General features: G+C 41.6%; 1 protein-coding gene across 1 annotated transcript; it reads left to right on the top strand.

Moving 5' to 3' along the window:
• Nucleotides 1-262: 262 nt before the first annotated feature.
• LOC129769489 (putative pre-mRNA-splicing factor ATP-dependent RNA helicase PRP1) lies at nt 263-18,226 on the top strand. Its single transcript, XM_055771794.1, has 8 exons — nt 263-474; nt 568-1,011; nt 1,076-1,896; nt 1,957-2,220; nt 2,605-2,727; nt 2,800-2,990; nt 17,687-17,849; nt 17,916-18,226. The coding sequence occupies exons 1-8, from the start codon at nt 425-427 to the stop codon at nt 18,041-18,043; spliced, it is 2,184 nt and encodes a 727-aa protein (XP_055627769.1). The 5' UTR covers nt 263-424; the 3' UTR covers nt 18,044-18,226.
• The last annotated feature ends 3,061 nt before the right edge of the window (nt 18,227-21,287 follow it).

The raw sequence follows: 21,287 nt of genomic DNA, 5'->3' as shown, positions 1-21,287 counted from the left end.
CAAACCGTAGTTTTGTTTGACATTTATGTCTACTAATTTTTTTTTTCGTAGGATGTACCAATGATTAGTAGGGTAGAAAATGACTAGCGATTTGGTAATATTTACCAAAAAATTCGTCATATATACTAAATTTTCCTCTCAGTGTACGCTCAATTTGCATTGGTTAGGATAGGGTTGCCAGAGCCCCGGTTGTAATATTTATTATTCACCTTGGATATTGCGAGATTGTCAAACCTGTCAAAACGACATTCTAATTCAGGAACAAGATACAAAGAAGCAAAGGAAGAATTGGCTAGAAGAGCACCTAGCATCTCTGTCAAGATACATTGTATACTGCAGGAGAACAACAGAAAGGCGCGTGTAAATTCGTTAGCTTCAAAATCGATTGGTTAAAGAACGTTTTATATCGGTATACCCTACGAAAATGTCTAAACGACGCATCGAAGTGATGGATCCATTCATCAAAAAACGCAGGTAATTAGATATGTAATAAACAAAAAAAGTCAATATGGCGTCAATACTGTTTTTTTCATGAAACTACATTGATTATTTTTTAACCATTTCTAGGGAAGAAAAAGGTTTGCTAGATGCCGGAGCATCCACGAGCAAGAATGCAAGCAACGCCTCGACGGCAACGGCTGCTGCTTCATCAGGAAAAACGAATCCGTTGAATGGCTTTCCATACACTCCAAACTACTACAACTTGTACAAGAAGCGAATTACTCTACCGGTGTTTGAGTATCGAACTGATTTCATGCGGTTACTGTCGGAACACCAGTGCATCGTGTTGGTGGGTGAAACCGGATCAGGCAAAACTACTCAAATTCCCCAATGGTGCGTAGACTTCGCTAGGGTCAGCGGAGTAAAGGGAGTCGCCTGTACACAGCCCCGTCGAGTGGCCGCGATGTCTGTGGCACAACGTGTTTCGGAGGAAATGGATGTTCTTCTCGGAGAACAAGTGGGATATAGCATTCGTTTCGAAGATTGTTCATCGCCAAGAACTGTTTTAAAGTATGTTTGTTTTGAAGGAAATTGATTGAATATTATTAATTTCCATTTTTGTCCTAAATTCCAGATACATGACTGACGGTATGTTATTGCGTGAAGGAATGAGTGATCCAATGTTGGAGGCATACCAAGTTATATTGCTAGATGAGGCACATGAACGTACTTTAGCAACGGATCTATTGATGGGAGTTTTGAAAGAAGTCATCCGTCAACGCAAAGATTTAAAATTAGTTATTATGTCTGCCACACTGGATGCAGGAAAATTTCAACAATACTTTGATAATGCGCCATTGATGAACGTTCCTGGTCGGACACATCCGGTCGAAATTTTCTATACACCGGAACCGGAAAAGGATTATTTGGAAGCTGCAATTCGTACAGTTATTCAAATCCACATGTGTGAAGATATAGAAGGCGATATTTTGATGTTCCTTACTGGTCAGGAGGAAATAGAAGAAGCTTGCAAACGAGTGAAACGTGAAATTGACAATCTCGGACCGGAAGTAGGAGAACTGAAGTGCATCCCACTATATTCATCGCTCCCTCCAACAATGCAACAAAAAATTTTTGAGGCTGCTCCTCCCAAAAGAGCAAATGGAGCTGTTGGACGAAAGGTGGTCATTTCTACAAATATTGCCGAAACATCTCTCACTATCGATGGAGTAGTGTTTGTGATTGATCCAGGTTTCTCAAAGCAAAAGGTGTACAATCCCCGTATTCGCGTGGAAAGTTTGCTGGTTTCTCCGATAAGTAAAGCATCGGCTCAACAACGCGCCGGTCGTGCTGGGCGTACAAGACCTGGTAAATGCTTCCGACTATACACAGAAAAAGCATATAAAACAGAGATGCAAGACAACACTTATCCTGAAATTTTGAGATCAAATTTAGGTAACTTTAGGTTTACTATTCTTTGTATCCAACACACCGCCTTAATCGCGCTTTCCATAGGAACGGTTGTTCTTCAGTTGAAGAAACTTGGCATAGATGATCTGGTACACTTCGATTTCATGGACCCACCAGCCCCAGAGACGTTGATGAGAGCACTTGAACTATTGAATTATTTAGCAGCATTAGATGATGACGGAAACCTAACTGATTTGGGTGCCGTTATGGCGGAGTTTCCTCTGGATCCACAACTAGCAAAAATGCTCATTGCAAGCTGCCAACATAATTGTTCCAACGAGATCCTCTCCATTACTGCAATGCTGTCGGGTGAGATATACTATGGAGCACTTGTAGGATTTTTTGTATTTGACATTACTTAGAAGTTTTATACATGCAATACTTGCAATAAGGAAATGTCAACTGAAAATTGATTTTGTTTCTTTCAATTTATGTTTTATGAACTAAAATATATTTTTGGTTGATTTTTCTTATACGATTTGAATGCGTCCCTATAGTCTAATGATAGTCCAGATGATTTATTTACATTAGTTATGCCAATTGTAAACGGTGCTGTTCAAGTCGTATATCAAGCGAACTAAATAATGAAAGTCTTAGGTTAAACCAATGAAACTGTTTGCCCAATGCAACTATATTTGATGGGACGCGCGCGGTTTTTCTTGCGGTGTGCTTCCCAACCCTACTTGTGTTTAGTCCCGCAGTGTTTCGTACGTCCCAATGAGGTGAAAAAGGCTGCCGACGATGCTAAGAAGCGCTTCGCTCATCTTGACGGCGATCATTTAACGCTACTGAACGTGTATCATGCTTTCAAGCAGAGTAAGTGTTACATTATTGTTAGTATTATAGTCATTGTAACAATGAATCTTCGTCTCTCACTCTCTGCAAAAGATAACGAAGATCCAAGCTGGTGCTACGATAACTTTATCAACTATCGTTCCTTAAAATCAGCTGACAATGTTCGCCAGCAGCTAGCGCGAATAATGGACCGATTCAATCTGAAGCGCACTAGTACAGACTTTAACACAAATAATTATTACTTCAACATCCGGAAAGCGTTGGTACAAGGATTCTTCATGCAGGTGAGTTTAACAGATTACAGTTAACGGGTTATAAAGCTTGAAACAATTAGAATCCGGCATCACAATATATCTCAGGTTTGGTTTAAGGTACAAAATATGTTTGCAGGTAATTTATTGTTCTTTCCAGAAAAAAAATGTTGACGGGTGCGTTTTATAGTAGTCCTATTAACCCCTTCTCGTATTATTTAATACGTCACACATCAAATGATTTCACTAGCCTGCTGAGCGTTCTAGCGCCCTATGTTATTCAAGTACCCACGAGTGAGACTCGATATAGTACGGGAAAGGGTTCAGAGTCTACTAGCTGAAAGAGGTGAACCGCCATTTGAGATGGTATGTGTACAACGGATGGTTCATGCATTAAATTGGTGGGAGGAGTGTCCAGCCAACCTATCGCTTGATACCCCATACGAGCTTTGGGCCAGGCAAAAATATCAAACCCTAACAGGTGAGATATTGCCTCGTCCAATGCTGTTAAATCGATGCTCTCCTAGAGCCTGGGATGCCGTTCCTCCTAGTATTAGCTGAAGGATAAAACGGTACGGTAGGGGTGGAGATAACCCCCAGAATGAGTAAACGGTTGTTCACGAGGCCCTACGTATTAACTTTGCTAATAAACGCATTGTCTATTCCAACGGTTCCGTCCCCGATGACGTCTCAGTCGAAAAAGGTACCGGTGGCTTTCCCTTGTTGGGTGTGAACCACTGCGTCCATTATTTTGAACTATGGTGGTATGGCCCATTTTTCTACTATACTTCAAACTTATCTACTGCTTATTGATGAAGAAGTGGACTGAAAGCTATAGCGAGATAGGTGGCAATCAGGAATAATCTGTTTGATGAAATTTATAGTCCTGATCGGCGACACAGATCAAACTTCCTTGGGCTCCAGAATAGCCTTATCAAGATGTTGAAATCTGTGTCTTGTTAAAGCTCCGCAATTGCAGAGCAAGTGTTCGGAGGTTTCGCTTTCGGCATTACAAAAGCGACAAATATCATCTTTCGGCACATTCACTGGTCTTAAACAGTGTCCTGTTTTAAGACCAGTGAATGTGCTGAAATTTTTCTCATTAAGACTCAGCAATTGTTGACTAATTTTAATACTCGGCGTGATGAATTTTTTCGACTGGTTGAGTTGCACAGCCATCTAGTTGGCCGTCATTTCCCGGTCTTCCCTTTTCTTCAGATTACTCTTCAACACACATTCAGAAATTCCACAGAATGATTCTGGACCAGTGAAGGGTGAGCTTGAGCCGTGTCTTTCGAGTTCATCTGCTTGTTCATTTCCCTCTATACCACAATGGCCAGGAATCCAGTGCAGTTGTACCGAACATATCTGCAAAGTTGCCGTAAAAAGCAAATGGATTCCCAGATAATTTTTTGAATAGCGCTTGAAAGCATTGAGGGCTTTAAGTCCACTTGACTGTCTGAGTAGATTATTGCAGCTACTTCTGCCTGGAAAACTGTCGGCCAGTTCCCCATAGCTATAGAAATTTTTGTTCTGGGACCATACACTCCAGCACCTGTTTTGTTACCCATTTTCGACCAATCGGTATAAAACAGAATTGAACCATTACGAACATTGAGACCACCTTCATCCCATACTGCACGAAAAAGTTCGATCACTCTGTATGGAATGTCATAATTAGTCCTAGGTTCTCTCCAATCACTGTTCATCTCTGAGGCTGGTCCAACGGGTAAAAGATTCAGGATGCTCAAGTGACCATTGTTATCCCCGTCTAATATTTTATTATATCTGTTTAGCTTTAGAGCGCTTTTCTTAGCCTCCAGCTGAACATGTTGGCTCAAAGGTAACATGTAATGTTTAGCCTCCAATGCCTTCAAGGGTGTGCTTCGCATTACTCCTGTTACAGCAACGCATGCCAGTCGTGGATGTTCGTCTAGTATTTTAGTAGCTATTGTCTTCTTAGTCTTTGGTCACCATACTCATGAAGCAGTGTATTGTAGACCCACTAAATACCGATTTCATGTATTCATGTAGTACTTTCTCCATAGTTTTCAACAGTATTGATGATAAACTTATTGGTCTGAATGATTTTGGGAGTGATTTATCACGTTTCCCAGCTTTTGGAATGAAGAACACTTTAACGAGTCTCCATGTGGAAGGAATGTGCTCTAGTATTAGGCTTGCCTTGAAAATCTCGATTAGAGATGGAATTAGCTTAGACTCTCCTTTTTGAATCAGGGCTACAAAAATTCCATCTGCACCTGCGGATTTGTATGGACAGTCAAGTGGACTTAAAGCGTTTTCTACTCTGGTCCTCGTGAAAACTAATACAGTAACTAGGTTGCGACTTCCTTTGATCTTTCAGGATACCTTCGAGAGCATTTTATGTCACGATTATAGCTAGGACTGGTATCAGAATGAACAGCTGTAGATCCCGGGAAGTGAGTTTTCATCAGTAAGTCTAATACTTCTGAGGGAGATTTTGTGAATGAATCGTCGTCCTTTTTGAGGGAACCTTGCCCGTTCGAGTGGTCTTTTGCAAAAGTCTTGCTTAGTCTTGCAACGATTGAGGTACTTTCAATGCAATTATTTACCCAAGATTTACGTTTAGATCGTCTAAGTTCTCTGTTATATTCGGTTAGGGCTCTCCTGTATTGAGACCAGTTGGAATTAATTTTAGCTCTGTTGAACAGTTCTGCGCTATTTTACGAAGCCGCTCGAGCCTTTTGTTCCACCAAGCAACGTTTCTCGTCGAAGAAACTATCTTTAGTGGCCAATTACTGTTATAGATAGAAACTATCTGTTGCTGTTGAATCGACCTTATTCTTGTATTAAGAATTTTTAACTCGAGTTCAAGTGAATATCGTTCCCAGTTGGTCGGTGGCTTAGATGTCGTATTGCAAAACGACAAACGGAAAAAAGAGACAGCTAAAAGTCTGTATAATCCAATTCAACAACAACAACAATTTCCGCTTGACAATTCTCTTTTTTTATTGGGCGGAATTGGGGGCAAACTTAAGGATTCAGGTCTTTTTCAATGTAATCGACCCCTCATTGTCACGATACCACTGAAGCACCTATCGATTATGGTGGCAGCTTGCCAAATCTGGCCAAAACATCACCGGACCTTTGTGAGCATCAAAAAACGGAAGGTGGTGGGGGCTTCGGGTTCGATTCACGTTCGGGTCAGAAATTCTATCGGCAAAGATCGTTTTTCTGGTTTTGCTTTGTTTTGAGAAAAGTCACAAAAACCGGGGAACAGCTCCTCTAAGCGAATTGATGCCGCTATAAGCTTCTTTGCCCAGTCCTGCTGGTACTCGAGATGTAAAACAGCAGTATTACGATGGTCATGCTGCGAGATAGTTGGTTTGATAGCAGGGCTCGACAATTCCAAAACTGAAAGATGAAAACGATTTTTTTTATTATTTCTTCCTTTCTCTTCAGCCAGAATCTTTTTCGATTGTGAGTATGTATTTCGTGCTGTTTTGCTGTCGTTTCTGAAGTGAAGTGATATTCTCTTCATTGAGTGTTCGTATAAACTTTCAGGCAGACGAAAAGACGATTTAATAGCAAAGCTGAAAAAATATTTATTTTGGTTTGTTGTTTTTCCTTCAACTTGTGTACTTACATTATCGTGTTACTTTTCGATGTTCTACCCGAAACCCTACTGACTATCTTGCAATTATGTAGTTGAGAAAGATAATTACTATTCCTGCTGAACTGAACAGAAATAATATAACAATTTAGCATAAATCGAATTCACTCATATGTTTACCTTCAATCTAGCTGTAGTAACGAAGACCGTTGGAGAGAAAGTAAAACACGTTGTTAACTGTTGCTGTCCAAATTACTTTTGCCTTTATTATGTGTACTCTCCCATCTCAGTCATCTACTCACACACACGTAAACCATACCGTTACACCGTTACATCTACGTACACTGATTACTATACTACATTACTCTTCTCGTTTTTTTTTCTTTTTCTTTTATATATTGTTATAATTTGAGCACAGATAGAAATTAACCATGATGAATGTAATCCTGCAAATACGTTGGTTGTCGTGTTGTCCTCCTAGTTCTTGGCTCAGAACTTGTATATGTCCTTGTCCGTTTTCCGTTGCTGTGACCTGCTGTTGTCGATGAAGATGATGATGGGGTTGGTGCTGATGATGCTGATGTTTGGTTCGTATTCGGATTGATGATTAAGTTTTCATTGTCGATGTTAATGCGCTGTAAATGAGAAACATGCCTGCGATATTCGACTCCAGACTCTTCTGAAGCCACCACAACATCTCCGCCTTTCCTTTTGACCACTCTAAATACTTCAGGATCAAAGTTCGATGACAGTTTGTTAGCCTTCGTCATCCTTTTCAACAGTACAGCATCTCCTTCAGCAATTTGATTCGGTCTTGCATTACGTCGCTCATCGGCATATGATTTCCCCTTATCTTTCTCCTCCTTATCCCTATCAACAACTTCCTCATGAACTTCCTTCGGTTGATGGATCGATGGAACCTTATCACGGATATTGTAACCCAGAAGCATTTCCGATGGTGTTTTCCCGGTTGTAGAGTGTGGGGTGAATCGATACATCAATAAATACTTATTTAGTTCCACTTCCCAATCTACATTGGTTGCCTGGCTAATCGTAAGTCTCTTCAAAATAGATCGATTTTGGCGCTACACTTCACCGTTTTGTTGTGGTCAATATGGAGTTGTATGGATTAACTTGATGCCTTTCGAAACACAATAACCTTCAAACTCCTCGCTGATAAATTGTCGACCGTTGTCTGCTGTGATGGAAAATGGATTGCCGAAGCGAGCAAATATCGGATCCAATCGCTTGATGGTCTCAGCAGAATCTGTTTTCTTCATAGCCTCAACTTTAATATAACGGCTGAAATAATCAACCACTACCAACAAATAATGACCTGATAGTAGTGGGCCCAGATAATCAATGGCCAAGTGTTGCCAGGGCGCAGATGGGAGCTCTCTACGCTTCATCGGTTCAGGAGCAGGAGGGGCCGACACTAGTATACATCCTCGGCAGTTTTTGACGTATGCTTCAACTTGTGCATCTAGCTTAGGCCACCATACCTTTGCTCGCAGTCGTTGCTTCATTAATGAGATGCCCGGATGACCCTCATGCGCCAGGTCAAGTGTTCGCTTTCTCAAGCTCTGCGGCACAACCATTCGTGTTCCACGCAATAATATTTTTCCAGCGAAGCATAGCTCATTCTCGAATACTTTGAAAGGAGCTGCGTCATCACTCCATACGCCCTCTTGCAGAGCAGTCCTGACAGCTCCGATTGAGATATCTATTTCCGACTCTCGCTCAATATCGCTCATTTTCAAAGCAACTGGAGCAGCATTCGAAGCCACCCAATGTACGTAATGTTCCGTATACTCATCCAGAGCCTTACCGTCCACTTTAGATGTTACCGCCAACCGTGATAGGGGGTCAGCTATGTTAGATTTGCCTGGCCGATAAATGACTGTTACTTTATACGCCTGCAATCGGACCACCCACCTCTCAATTCTCGCGCAGGGTTACGATCGTGGTCCGAATATCGTTTCCAATGATTTATGGTCTGTGATCAATTCAAACGAACGACCATATAAATAGTAGTGAAACCGCTCGACGGCCCAGACTAATGCGAGGGCTTCTTTCTCTATTTGAGCATATCGCTTTTCAACGTCTGTCAAACTACGGCTGGCATATGAGATAATTCTTGGGCCTCGGTTGTTAATCTGGATTAGAACGGCCCCAAGACCAACAGGGCTTGCGTCAGCAATCAGTTGAGTGCGATCATCAACGTCAAAGTAACCCAAAGTTACAGGATTTACCATGGAAAGTTTCAGATTATCAAAGGCTATCTGATGCTCCCGTTTTCAAATGAATTTATGTTGCTTAGTCAATTGCCGAAGAGGATCAGTCAAGGTCGCTAAATTCGGTATAAACTTGCCCACATAATTGACTAAGCCCAAGAAACTTCGAGTTTCTTCCTTGGAACAAGGTTCTCTAAAGTTACGGATTGATTCCAGCTTATCTGTAGCGGGTCTAATTCCATTCGAAGACAAAATATGCCCCAAAAAATTAGATACTCCGTACAAACATTTAGCATCATTGAGTTTCACATTAATTTCTTCTAATTTACGACGTACCTTTTCCAAACGTATATCGTGTTCCTGTCTATCAGATCCGTGTACGATTACATCGTCGATGAAGTTTATGCAACCCTCGCACCCACTCAACACTTGTTCCATAATCTTCTGGAATAGCTCGGGGGCGCAACTGATGCCAAACATTAGGCGAGTATACCTGTACAAACCTCTGCGTGTGATAAATGTTGTTATTTCTCTGGATCTCTGAGATATTTCCACCTAAAAATAAAACTCAATGTATCCATATTTTAAGGTACTCTCTTTATTGAAAATTCAAACCAAATTGACAGTTCACCATATCTCTAACTTCAAATTATTGGGTTAAAATTTCAGAAAAATGTCTTTCATAAATTAAGTTTTCTAATTTCTAAGGTAAATTTAAAGTCTTTAAATCGATCGGTTTAGCAACACTGTCAATTTGGATTCAGTTAATCGCTATTAGTGCACCTGATGAAAAGCGTTTTCTACGTCGAGTCTTGAAAAAACTTTTGCCTTTGCGAGATCCGGAAGAAAATCCTCAATCGTCGGCAATGGGTGATTCTCCCTTTGCACCGCTTCATTAGCCCGTCGCATGTCCACGCATATGCGCACGTCGTCTCCTTTGGGCACGACGACAACCGGAGACACCCATTTGGAAGGTTCATTCACCTTTTCGATAACTCCTTTGTTCAGCAATTCATCAAGTTTTTTATCCACTAGCTTTTCCAATGCAACAGGAATGCGTCGATATGGCTGGATGACTGGAACAACATCTGTCATGATGGGAATGTCGATGACAACGTCCTTTATGGTTCCCAAAGGACTAGCTTTGTCTTCCGCGTTAATCTCATTAACCGCAGCGTCTATCTTCAAGATTCCCATAACCGTTGCCGTATCGCGACCAATCAGAATCTTTCCATTTCCTTTTACAACATAAAACTTAGCCGATGTGATTCGTTCACCCACTTTGATGGTTGCAGTGTCTAAAAGTCTTCAAATATGCACCGAGTACCACTAATTCCTGTCCGCCATAAACTTTGAAAATCTTTGACACCTCTCGTGTTTGATTACTCACAACCACCTTTTTGGACTTCATCTGCTGCCAAATGATTTCGCTCAGTAGATTATATTTCGACCCTGAATCGATTACAGCCGAAATGGTAACGCCTCCTATTTCACATTGTACTTCGCCATCGTTGTCGGTGGTCGTCACGTTGAATACATATTCAGTGTCGGTATCAACAATCTGGTGTACAGTACTGGAACCTTGATTCCGGACCTCATGACTTGTGCGAACCACATTCGAGATATCATCACGCTTGGCAACGGCTGGCATTTGATGCTTTCGTTTGCGGCACTTTTTCGCGAAGTGATCACGACCATTACACTTATTGCATGATTTTCCCTTCGCGGGACACTTTTCATCCCGTGCCATGTGTCCAAAGTATCCGCATCGATGGCATTCTACTTGCGCTGATTCCATTGGGCGATTTTTTTGAACGTAGGATGAATTCACTTGAACTCTGTTGACTTCATTAGTCTGGGGCTTTATAGCTTCTCTAGTGAAAGATTTTTCTTGAACGGCCACCGTCTCGAAAATTTTGGCTATTCTCAAAACTTCCTGCAAGTCAGTATCACCCCGTTTAAGTAGCTCCCTACGCAGAGCGGCCGATTGACAATTCTCAATTATTTGATCCTTAACGTTTTCCTCGATTCTATCGCCAAAGCCACACCGTTCGGCCTGAACACGCAATCTAACTGTGAATGCATCGATACTTTCGTCAGTCTTCTGTTTCATCTGACGTAGTAAATGCCGTTCGTATGTCGAGTTTTCCTTTGGAAGGAAAAATGCATTCAGCTTTACAACCGCCTCTTCGTAGCACGTCATATTCGGTGTATAATTGTTTACGTTCATCAATGGACCACGCATGTCATCGCCCGGCAAGTCTGGCAACGTATCGAACAGCTGCTGAACGCTCGGCCCTGCGTAATGATGCAACAAATCCTTCTGCCACTCGTCGTCGCTGATTCGGCTCGCTCGTGCCATCGTTTCAAACGACTTCAACCATTTACGCCACTCGATACCAACGTCATCGGTATGGGTAGCATAATCGAAAGCTTGCAATTGCAAACCGAGAGAACGGATCATATCTGTAAATAATAAATACATAGACAAGAATTACCGTTCTGTCCACTTCCATATTTTTTCCATGGAATTAACAGTACGGTGAGTGTTAGTGAGAATGGAGAATAGCAAAGCGTAACACAATACATCGCTGGTAGCCGAGTTGAACCGAAGCAAAAATTTTGACATCTTACTATAAATAAAATCGCTAAAAACTAAAGCGCGGTCGTCGTGAACAGTCGTAAACGGTCGTAAATGTTCGTATTCTTGACGTAAACACAAACATAGTGAGAGAGTGAGCAGTGAGCAGCTGCGATGCGTTTTTTGTGTGAGAGAGTGTGTGCGTCTGCGTGTGCTCGTTTGCGTGTACATTTGCGTGTATGTGTTTGTGTGTGCGCGTGTGTGTGTGTTTGCATGTACGTGTGCGTGTGCGTTTGCGGGAGTGTGTGTTTTGGTTAGTTGATTGGTTGATGTAATCAAAAACAGTGTGAGAGAGTGAGCAGTCAGCAGCTGCGATGCGTTTTTTTGTGTGTGAGACTGTGCGCGTCTGCGTGTGTACATGTGTTCATTTGTGCGTGCATGTGCGTGTATGTGTTTGTGTGTGCGTTTTTTTAGAGCAACGAGTAGAGAGTAGAGAGAGTGGAAAGGAGAGAATAGAAAGGAGAGAGGAGAGAGTAGAGACAGTAGAGAGTAGAGAGAGTTAGAGATGGGAAAAACAGTTCACTTTGATGAACGGTTCAGTCACTAACCGTTCATCTAAGTGAATCAGTTCTTTTGAACCGTTCTTTCGCTCTTTCGTTCAGCGGTATTAAGAACAACATAGAATGTTAGCTGCAACCCAACATCAATAGACAGCTATTCATTGATATCGTTGGATTGGATAGTGTACGTATGGAATTTATATTTTTGAAATTTAGTCCTTCTTCAAAAGTCGCAAACTGTATGTGAAAATATGTTTATCGGCCGACAAAAGTATATGTAATAATTTAATGCGAACTAAACGTCAATTGCAATTTTTCAGATTTTCTGTTTGGACAACACACAGGTTTCATGTAAGATCATATTTCATTCAGAGAAAAAAATACAAACCATCATGACGCGCAATAGGCCAAACAATGGATTGAAAGCAACGAAAAAACTTTTTTCTTAACTTGCCCTCACTATGAGATTTTATGTTACCTAATTCATGAATCGCTTTCCCGGATTTTTTTCTGATAATCAGGAAGTATATTAATATTACGCGGATTTGAAAGAATACATGAAATTGAAAATATATAGCTTTGCCTTTAAAACTACGAAAATCTAATTTAATTTCTAACCCAAAATTGCCATTAAACCATTAACAAAATAAACCTTGCGTTAAATGCATTTTGCTCATAAATGACAATATTGTTTTATTTTTCTTACAAGCGTTCTCGTTACATTAATCTATTCCGTCCAGCACAAATCAGTTCAGCTGCACTCGTCCGTTCGCAAACAGTTCGCCCGCAACAAACACTACGTACTCAAACAGTTCGTTCCCAAACAGTTCACTCTTAATCAGTTCGCTCTCAAACAGTTCGTTCCCAGACAGTTCACTCTTAATCAGTTCGTTCACAAACAGTTCACTCTCAATCAGTTTGCTCTCAAACAGTTCACTCGCAAACAGTTCGTTCTTAACCAGTTCGTTCACAAACAGTTCACTCGCAAACCGTTCTTTCGGAATCAGTTCGTGGATAGAACTACCGTTCTTTGAAAAAGAACGACCGTTCGTTCACTCTTTTCGGCGAACTAGTTCTTTTGTACCGTTCGTGAACGGTTTGCCCATCTCTAGAGAGAGTAGGGAGGAGAGAGTAGAGAGTAGAGAGTCGAGAGTAGAGAGTAGAGAGTGGAGAGTAGAGAGTAGAGAGTAGAGAGTAGAGAGTAGAGAGTAGAGAGTGGAGAGTAGAGAGTAGAGAGCAGAGAGCAGAGAGTAGAGAGAGTGGAGAGAGTAGAGAGTAAGGAGAGTAGAATGAGTAGAAAGTAGAGAGAATAGAGAGTAGAGAGAGTAGAAAATAGGGAGAGTAGAGAGAGTAGAAAATAGGGAGAGTAGAGAGAGTAGAGAGATTAGAGAGTAGGGAGAGTAGAGAGAGCACAGAGTAGAGAGTAGAGAGTAGAAAGTGAAGAGAGTAGAGAGAGTGGAGAGTAGAGAGAGTGGAGAGTAGAGAGAGTAGAGAGTAGAGAGTAGAGAGAGTAGAGAGTAGAGAGTAGAGAGTAGAGAGTATAGAGAGTAGAGAGAGTAGAGAGTAGGGAGAGTATGAGGAGTGAAGAGAGAGTAGAGAGAGTGGAGAGAGTAGAGAGTAAGGAGAGTAGAATGAGTAGAAAGTGGAGAGAATAGAGAGTAGAGAGAGTAGAAAATAGGGAGAGTAGAGAGAGTAGAGAGATGAGAGAGTAGGGAGAGTAGAGAGAGCACAGAGTAGAGAGTAGAGATAGTAGAGAGTAGAAAGTAAAGAGAGTAGAGAGAGTATGAGGAGTGAAGAGAGAGTAGAGAGAGTGGAGAGTGTAGAGAGTAAGGAGAGTAGAATGAGTAGAAAGTAGAGAGAATAGATAGTAGAGAGAGTAGAAAATAGAGAGAGTAGAGAGAGTAGAGAGATGAGAGAGTAGGGAGAGTAGAAAGAGCACAGAGTAGAGAGTAGAGATAGTAGAGAGTAGAAAGTAAAGAGAGTAAAGAGAGTAAAGAGTTGAGAGAGTAGAGAGTAGAGAGAGTAGAGAGTAGAGAGTAGAGAGAGTAGAGAGTAGAGAGAGTACAGAGTAGAGAATAGAGATAGTAAAGAGTAGAGAGAGTAGAAAGTAGGGAGGGTAGGAAGAGTAGAGAGTAGAGAGTAGAGGGTTTTTTTTTTTTTTTTTTTTATATAGAGGTGAGGAACGCTCTTCCAGCCTTATCTGGGAAGGGATAACCCAGACGTCGAGTGGGGATCGCACCCACAAAAACCAAGCCCTCTACTCGTAGCCTCATTCCCCCCGGGACCACATCTAGGCGACTACTTCAGGGGGCGGCTGTGCTCATGCACTTCACGAGTTTTCAACGCTAACTAGCGTTGATCCATCCCTTTTTCTCTATACATCTCATTTACGTTTCCGTTGTACTCCGCCACGCACATCCGCAGCACAGGCTTCCTTTTACCCGTCGAGACGTGTACCGATTAGGAATTGCCCTCCAACATGACGCGCAACCCGTCACAGTCACCCTCGCGGGGTTTCTCACCTGTCGAGACGTGAACCGATTAGGAAGCGCCCTCCATCTTGACGTGCGCCCCGTCACAGCCACCCTCGCAGGATTTCTCTTCCCAACGGAGCGCCGATTAGGCAGTGCCCTCCAACATAACGCGCACTCCGTCACAGCAACTCTCGTGGGGGTACCCACCGATTTGATGATGCTCTCCTAGGCTCTCGCTCCGCCGAAACGACCCTCGCAATGTTCCTCTCTCAATCCACCAACAGGCATTGCCAGCATTTTCTTGACCCTGCTCTCCAGATACCGCTTACCCGTCGAGACGTGTACCGATTAGGAATTGCCCTCCAGCTTGACGCGCAACCCGTCACAGTCACCCTCGCGGGGTTTCTCACCTGTCGAGACGTGAACCGATTAGGAAGCGCCCTCCAACTTGACGCGCGCCCCGTCACAGCCACCCTCGCAGGATTTCTCTTCCCAACGGAGCGCCGATTAGGCAGTGCCCTCCAACATAACGCGCACTCCGTCACAACGACTCTCGTGGGGTACTACACTTTGCAACAGCCCTCGCATTAGTTCCTCTTCTATGGTCAGGGGTTATTACTACGCTGGTCGGCCCTCCACTTCCGCTGTAGCTCGGACATGATGTGTATGATTATTAGAGAGTAGAGGGTAGGAAGAGTAGAGAGTAGAGAGTAGAGAGTAGGGAGTAGAGAGTAGAGAGTAGAGAGTAGAGAGTAGAGAGAGAGTAGAGAGAGTACTGAGTAGAGAGTAGAGATAGTAGAGAATAGAGAGAGTAGAGAGTAGAGAGTAGGAAGAGTAGAGAGTAGAGAGAGTAGAAAGTAAAGAGTAGAGAGAGTAGAGAGAGTACAGAGTAGAGAGTAGAGATAGTAGAGAGTAGAGAGTAGAGAGTGTAGAGAGTAGAGAGTAGAGAGAGTAGAAAGTAGAGAGTAGAGAGAGTACAGAGTAGAGAGTAGGGATAGTAGAGATAGTAGAGAATAGAGAGAGTAGAGAGTAGAGAGTAGAGAGAGTAGAGAGTAGAGATAGTAGAAAGTAGAGAGTGGAGAGAGTAGAGAGTAGAGAGAGTGAAGAGTAGAGAGAGTAGAGAGTAGAGACGGTACAGAGTAGAGAGTAGAGATAGTAGAGAGTAGGGAGAGTAGAGAGAGTAGAGAGAGTAGAGAGTAAGGAGAATAGAGAGAGTAGAGAGAGTAGAAAGTAGATAGAGTAGACAGTAGATAGAGTAGATAGAGTAGATAGAGTAGAGAGAGTAGAGAGAGTAGAGAGTAGAGAGTAGATAATAGAGAGAGTAGAGAGTAAAGAGATAAGAGAAAGTAGAGAGTAGAAAGAGTAGAGAGTAGAGAGTAGTGAGAGTGGAGAGAAAGTGGAAAGTTTAAAATAAAGAGCAGAGAGTAGAGAGAAGAGAGAACAAAGTATAGAGTAGATAGTAGGAAATGAAGAGTAGAGAGTTGAAATTCAAAGTCAAAATTGGAAGAGCAACAATTGATCGCAGAGAAAGAGTAGATGTTCGAGACATAGAGATATTTGGACTAAAAAGAAACATTGAATAAAAGAAAAGAAAATAAGTTGCGAGAGTCTGTTTGAGTGCAACAGCAAAGCTATTCCAATGACTTTGCGGTAAACTTATTAAAACATAGAATTGGGCCGCTAGTGAGAGAAACAAAGAAGGAAAAATAACGCTTTCTCTTTTAGCGAATTCGTTTTTAAAACTGAGTCAGTGCCACACTGACTCTGTAATAAAAAAACGTTTTCAGTTTCACGAATGCGGTGGTTTGTTGGTGTGCGTTGTATAGTCTGATTTGTTTATATTTGCGACGACAAATGTACAGTGTCGACGTCTGGTGGAGATATTAGTGCTTGGGAGGTAAAGTATTCTCTATAAGATCAGAAGGGCCAAGTGCAGTGTAAAAATATAAAAGTTTGAATGAAAATTTTTACTCCATATTGTTTGATTACCTAACACATGTAGTCCTGACACTCACTTAACCATTTGTCGATGCATTTCCTGTTTGTTCCACAAATAATTACTATTATAATATAAAATCATCATTAGACACAGTTTTCGTTCAATGTTTCTGCGATATCGAAAAAAAACCCTCTTATTTCATCACATAAAATAAATATTCGATACGTTAAAGTAAATTTTCATTCCTAATTTTGATTTTGAGAGCATGTTTATTCCTCCTGAATATCCATAATAATTTTCGCCTCCCAATGAAAGCACACGGAGCTTAATATTATAATATTATAAAACATTCGAAATAGGAACCTTTGCGACTGCTTATCCGCGTACCGAATAGATATCTGATGAAACATCTCTGTTATGTCCCCTACCACCGCAATGTTCCTTTGTCTAAAACGGAGAAGTACGGACAAAAATGCCACCAACAGGCCAACCAAGGCGTGACCTTGTCGCACAGGCTCATTTTCTTCGCCCCTCGTAATCGCCACGAAATTATAAGCCGAACATGTTCTAACCCAATAATGTAGCTTCCCCATAACTGCATACCGACAATCCTTTAAGGTGAGGATACGTTTTCTGCAACTGTTGTTTGCATAGGTAATCGGAGCTCCTGCACTGTCCTGAGAGTTGAGATTCTGATGTAGGACTCTCTTGACACTATTTGTATACTGCGAGAAGGATTCTTAGTTGAATGGAACTTTTGATGATGAATTCTGCATCTTCCATCCATATCTAGCACTTTACACTGGACACAATTCACAATAACGTGATTTATATCGCCAAAATACGTACAGGTCTTCTTTGTTGGTTCTATTGACTGCTTCTTCTCGTGGACTTTTACTTTCTCAGTTTGCATTCCCTCGTAGTGTACATACAGCTTATGTTCAGCTTTGTTGGATGAACCACGAGCTCATGCAACTCGACGGTGAACTTAGTGTTCAGGAAGAAATCAAATCTGGATGGATAAGCTTTGCAGGGCGTGTTGCAAGAAGGTTGGAAACTATCCTGTTAAAATGGTATTCATCGGGAATCAGGCTGGTACGAGATAACATGCATGCAGTATGCATCCTTCGTACTTCGTCAAAATCTCATGAACAACAGTCGTAGGTTCACGGAAACGTTTCAGCACATTGTCAGTGGTCGAATCATATACGTCTACTACGACCGCTGTCATAAAATGAACAGTGATTCCCCGGATTTTAAATGTTTCAAGCCCTAATTACCAGAATATTATTTTTTTGCAATGTATTTCAAATGTGTTCAAACAACTTTTTGTGGTTCATTTTCAGGTCGCCTATCTGGAACAAACTAAACATTACGTAACGATAAAGGATAATCAAATAGTCCAGTTGCATCCTTCAACATGCCTTGGACACAGACCGAATTGGGTGATGTACAACGAATTTGTGCTAACAACAAAGAACTACATTCGCACTGTTACTGATGTTAAACGTTAGTATTTGAATTTATTTATTGACCAATGCAAATTGATTACATTTTCTACTGTTTTCATCTTAGCGGAATGGTTACTCACAATAGCACCCCAGTACTACGATATGAACAATTTCCCACATTGTGAGTCCAGGCGTCAGTTGGAGTTGATATCAGCTAAGCTTGAATCGAAACAATATCAACATGGATTCTAAAAATATTTTGGATGCGATGTAACTGTTTTACCTTCAATGTACCTATAGCACTATTCTTCGGATTACTTGCACCAGCAGTTGAGATGAAAAACGGCATCCGAATGCAGGAAAATAGCAACACAACATAAATTGGTTAGCCTAAGTTCCAAGCTAAGAATAAACACATTTTTCAAAAATTGAATAGTATTGTCTGTTTTTTATTTGGTTTAGTCAATAAAACATATGTTCATATGGTCCCCAAGAAAATATATATTTTGGTTTACAGAGAAACACCATAGGCTATGTGAAGGTGAAAAATAAGATGTTTCAGAAGGTACGAAACAAAAATCAGCACTTTTGAAGAAGTATATACGATATATTCTCCTTTATTCCGCAGATGATTGGCGTGATTATAGTTCGTCACTTAGGTGAGATGTAAAGTCGTGTCCTCGTATGTTCTCGATTCGGGTATCAAATAGGAGCTGAAAACTAAGGTGGCTTGGAATTGTCCAATAGAGCGAAAAACGTTCCTGTCTCACGTCATACGCCGCGCGGAAAAAAGAGAATTGACATGGTCATAAAATCTCTAACGTGATCATGAAATATGCAGGGTGGCCACCCATTCGGGAATTGCTTCACGAAGTCGGGATTTTTTGTTCATTGTTTCTTCTCATGGCGCTCTAAAATGTTACTGTTTGTATTTTAGCGCGTTATGACTTTCTAAGCAGCGTGAAACTGTGTTTTTCAAAAGACGGTTTGTCGGTGAGTAAGGAAACAAGAGGAGAATATGCTTAAGGAAAACCATCTAAACTTAAAACGGAGTTTTGCATCAGCTTTCTGTTCAAAGGTTTTCAAGATTGTCGCCAATGCTGTGGATGATAGACTGCTGGGACCGTAATTGACTTTTTGTATTAACGTTAATTAAAAAATGGACTTTTTTGGATGGTGAAAAAAACTAAGACAGATAATTGAGTTTCATAAATTTCCCATGGAAGCTATTAGCTTACTTGCAAAAAATTCTACGCTCTTGCGAGTGGCCTACCGGTAGATAACCGGAAATTTCGCCGTGGCGGACGAAAACATGCGTGTAGGCATGTTTTTGAGTTATTTCTTCGTTTTATTTATCAATTCCTTCTCAGTTTTCGCGACAAAATTGGAGTAGATCTTACGCTTCATGTTTACTTAGAAATTCTCGATGGGACGCAGCTGGAGGAAGTTAAGCGGGTTCGCCGACTTGGGTACCACATCGATATTCAGCCGCTTCATCTCCTCTAACGATCGCTTCGAGTAGTAGAACGACGCCAGATCCGGATAGAACACCGCAACTTCGCCCTTACGGTATTTCTTGATGAACGAACTTTCGGCAGGCACTTCGTACTATAAATTTCCCCGTTCACGGCCAGTCTGAAGCTAAAGAAGAGCGGCTTTGACATCCCCTTCTCGCTGATTATCAGCCACAGCCGTACCTTCTTGGGGAACTTGGTTTGTGAAATAAATTTCACTCACTTCCTCCGTGGGGGAAGTGAAATATACCCTGGAAGCGCCCTGCCAGTCGTTGCCATATCAGGGTGAGATAGATCCATCACCACCACCAGGTCACGATTCGCCGGGAAAATTGACTTGACCATCTTATTCAGCCGCTACCGCTGCGTCCATTGCCTGCAGCTCCGAGACCAGTGGACGGGACTTCCGCTTCCTGGCATGTATGTCCATGTTCGCTAGGTACTTTTCCACTGTTTGGACGGATGCACCGACCTCCCGGCCAATAGCATGCAGCGATTTAGACACTTTTCCCTCGATCTAGTACTAGTTTCGTAGTTTCTAGGGTAGTTTCGTCAGAGCGTGTGAAGGTGAACCCATGAAAAATCGGCAATTTTTGTCCATTTTTTTAATGCAAACGTTACTCGAGCATCGACAGTTAAATCGTTATTGCATGAATATCAGACAGAGGCTCCGATGGTTCCTTTCCTTTTCAATGACCTAACGGGACTTGTAAGAGCTGTTATGGAGAAAACTGTAAAGCTTGAACGACTGAAAGTGAAATCCAAATAACTTGTTGAACTTGAACTCACAGAAACCAATCTACTGGTACCTGGAAGTATTGAAATTGGATTTGTAAGGGATTGCGCCAAAATTTCCGATAAAGATGTCCTAATATTTCGTACCAGTTGTCGTGAGTTCTACTGCGGATTTTCAAAGAAATTGTTCATACGATTATGTTTGACATATTTCATTACTCGTTGCGTTGGGTTTTTTTCGAAACTCTTTGCAGCACGCGGGAATTGTTGTTGAGCGAGCTCGAAGCTATATATAGTATAATAATAATTAGTTCAGATATGCTTTACAATTCAATAAGACTTACATTTGCTCTCCTTGTTTTGAATCTAGCAAAGCTTATTACAGGATGACTCAACTGGTTTTGATATAGATTTTTAATAACACTCGAATACCTTTTTGTGGTTAGCAAAGATGTATATGAAGGAAATTAATGGGATTGTTATGACAGCTGAATTTTGACGGTCGTCAGATAAACTGTCATGGAGCGATGCAGATGCTACTACAATACGCAGGGTGGTATGAAGTGAATAGTGGCGTGGTTTGCCCCTCATCAAGTTATTTAACGTGTATTAACCCGGATGTGATTTACAACATTCCGAATATAGCGAAGAAACAGATAGAGTTAAGCTTGGAAGTATTCGTCGATGAACAACATTTGCCTGGCGCTTGTACAGATAAAATAAAGAATGAATATGGACAATTGTGTTCAACATCTTCTGCTAAAATTATATTAGGCTGTCAAAAAAGTCCTGCGGTATTTTTTTCGAATTTTCATTTGTTCATAAAATTAGTTACAATCATCTGTTTTAAGTCAAATATGCGCCGTTTTGTTCGATGACTTGTTCCCAACGAGATGCCAACTTCATAATACCCCTGTTATAGAAGCTCACTTCCTTATTGGCAAAAAACTCTGATAGGCAATTTTCACAGGCCTCTTTTGTGGCTAACTTCTGACTACCTAGCTCGTTCACCATGGACAAAAACAGGTGGTAGTCACTTGGTGCAATGTCCGGACTATACGGCGGATGCAAAAGAACCTCCCAACCGAGCTCCCGGAGCTTCTGGCGCGTCACCAAAGAAGTGTGTGGCCTGGCGTTGTCCTGATGGAAGACAATGCGGCCTCTGTTTATCAAAGATGGCCTCTTCTTCATGAGTGCTACCTTCAAGCGGTCCAGTTGTTGGCAGTACAGGTCCGAATTGAGCGTTT

Source organism: Toxorhynchites rutilus, chromosome 2 (assembly GCF_029784135.1).
Source record: "Toxorhynchites rutilus septentrionalis strain SRP chromosome 2, ASM2978413v1, whole genome shotgun sequence".
Lineage (NCBI taxonomy): Eukaryota > Metazoa > Arthropoda > Insecta > Diptera > Culicidae > Toxorhynchites > Toxorhynchites rutilus.
Note: the sequence above shows the minus strand (reverse complement) of the source record. Positions and strands in the feature narration are given on the sequence as shown.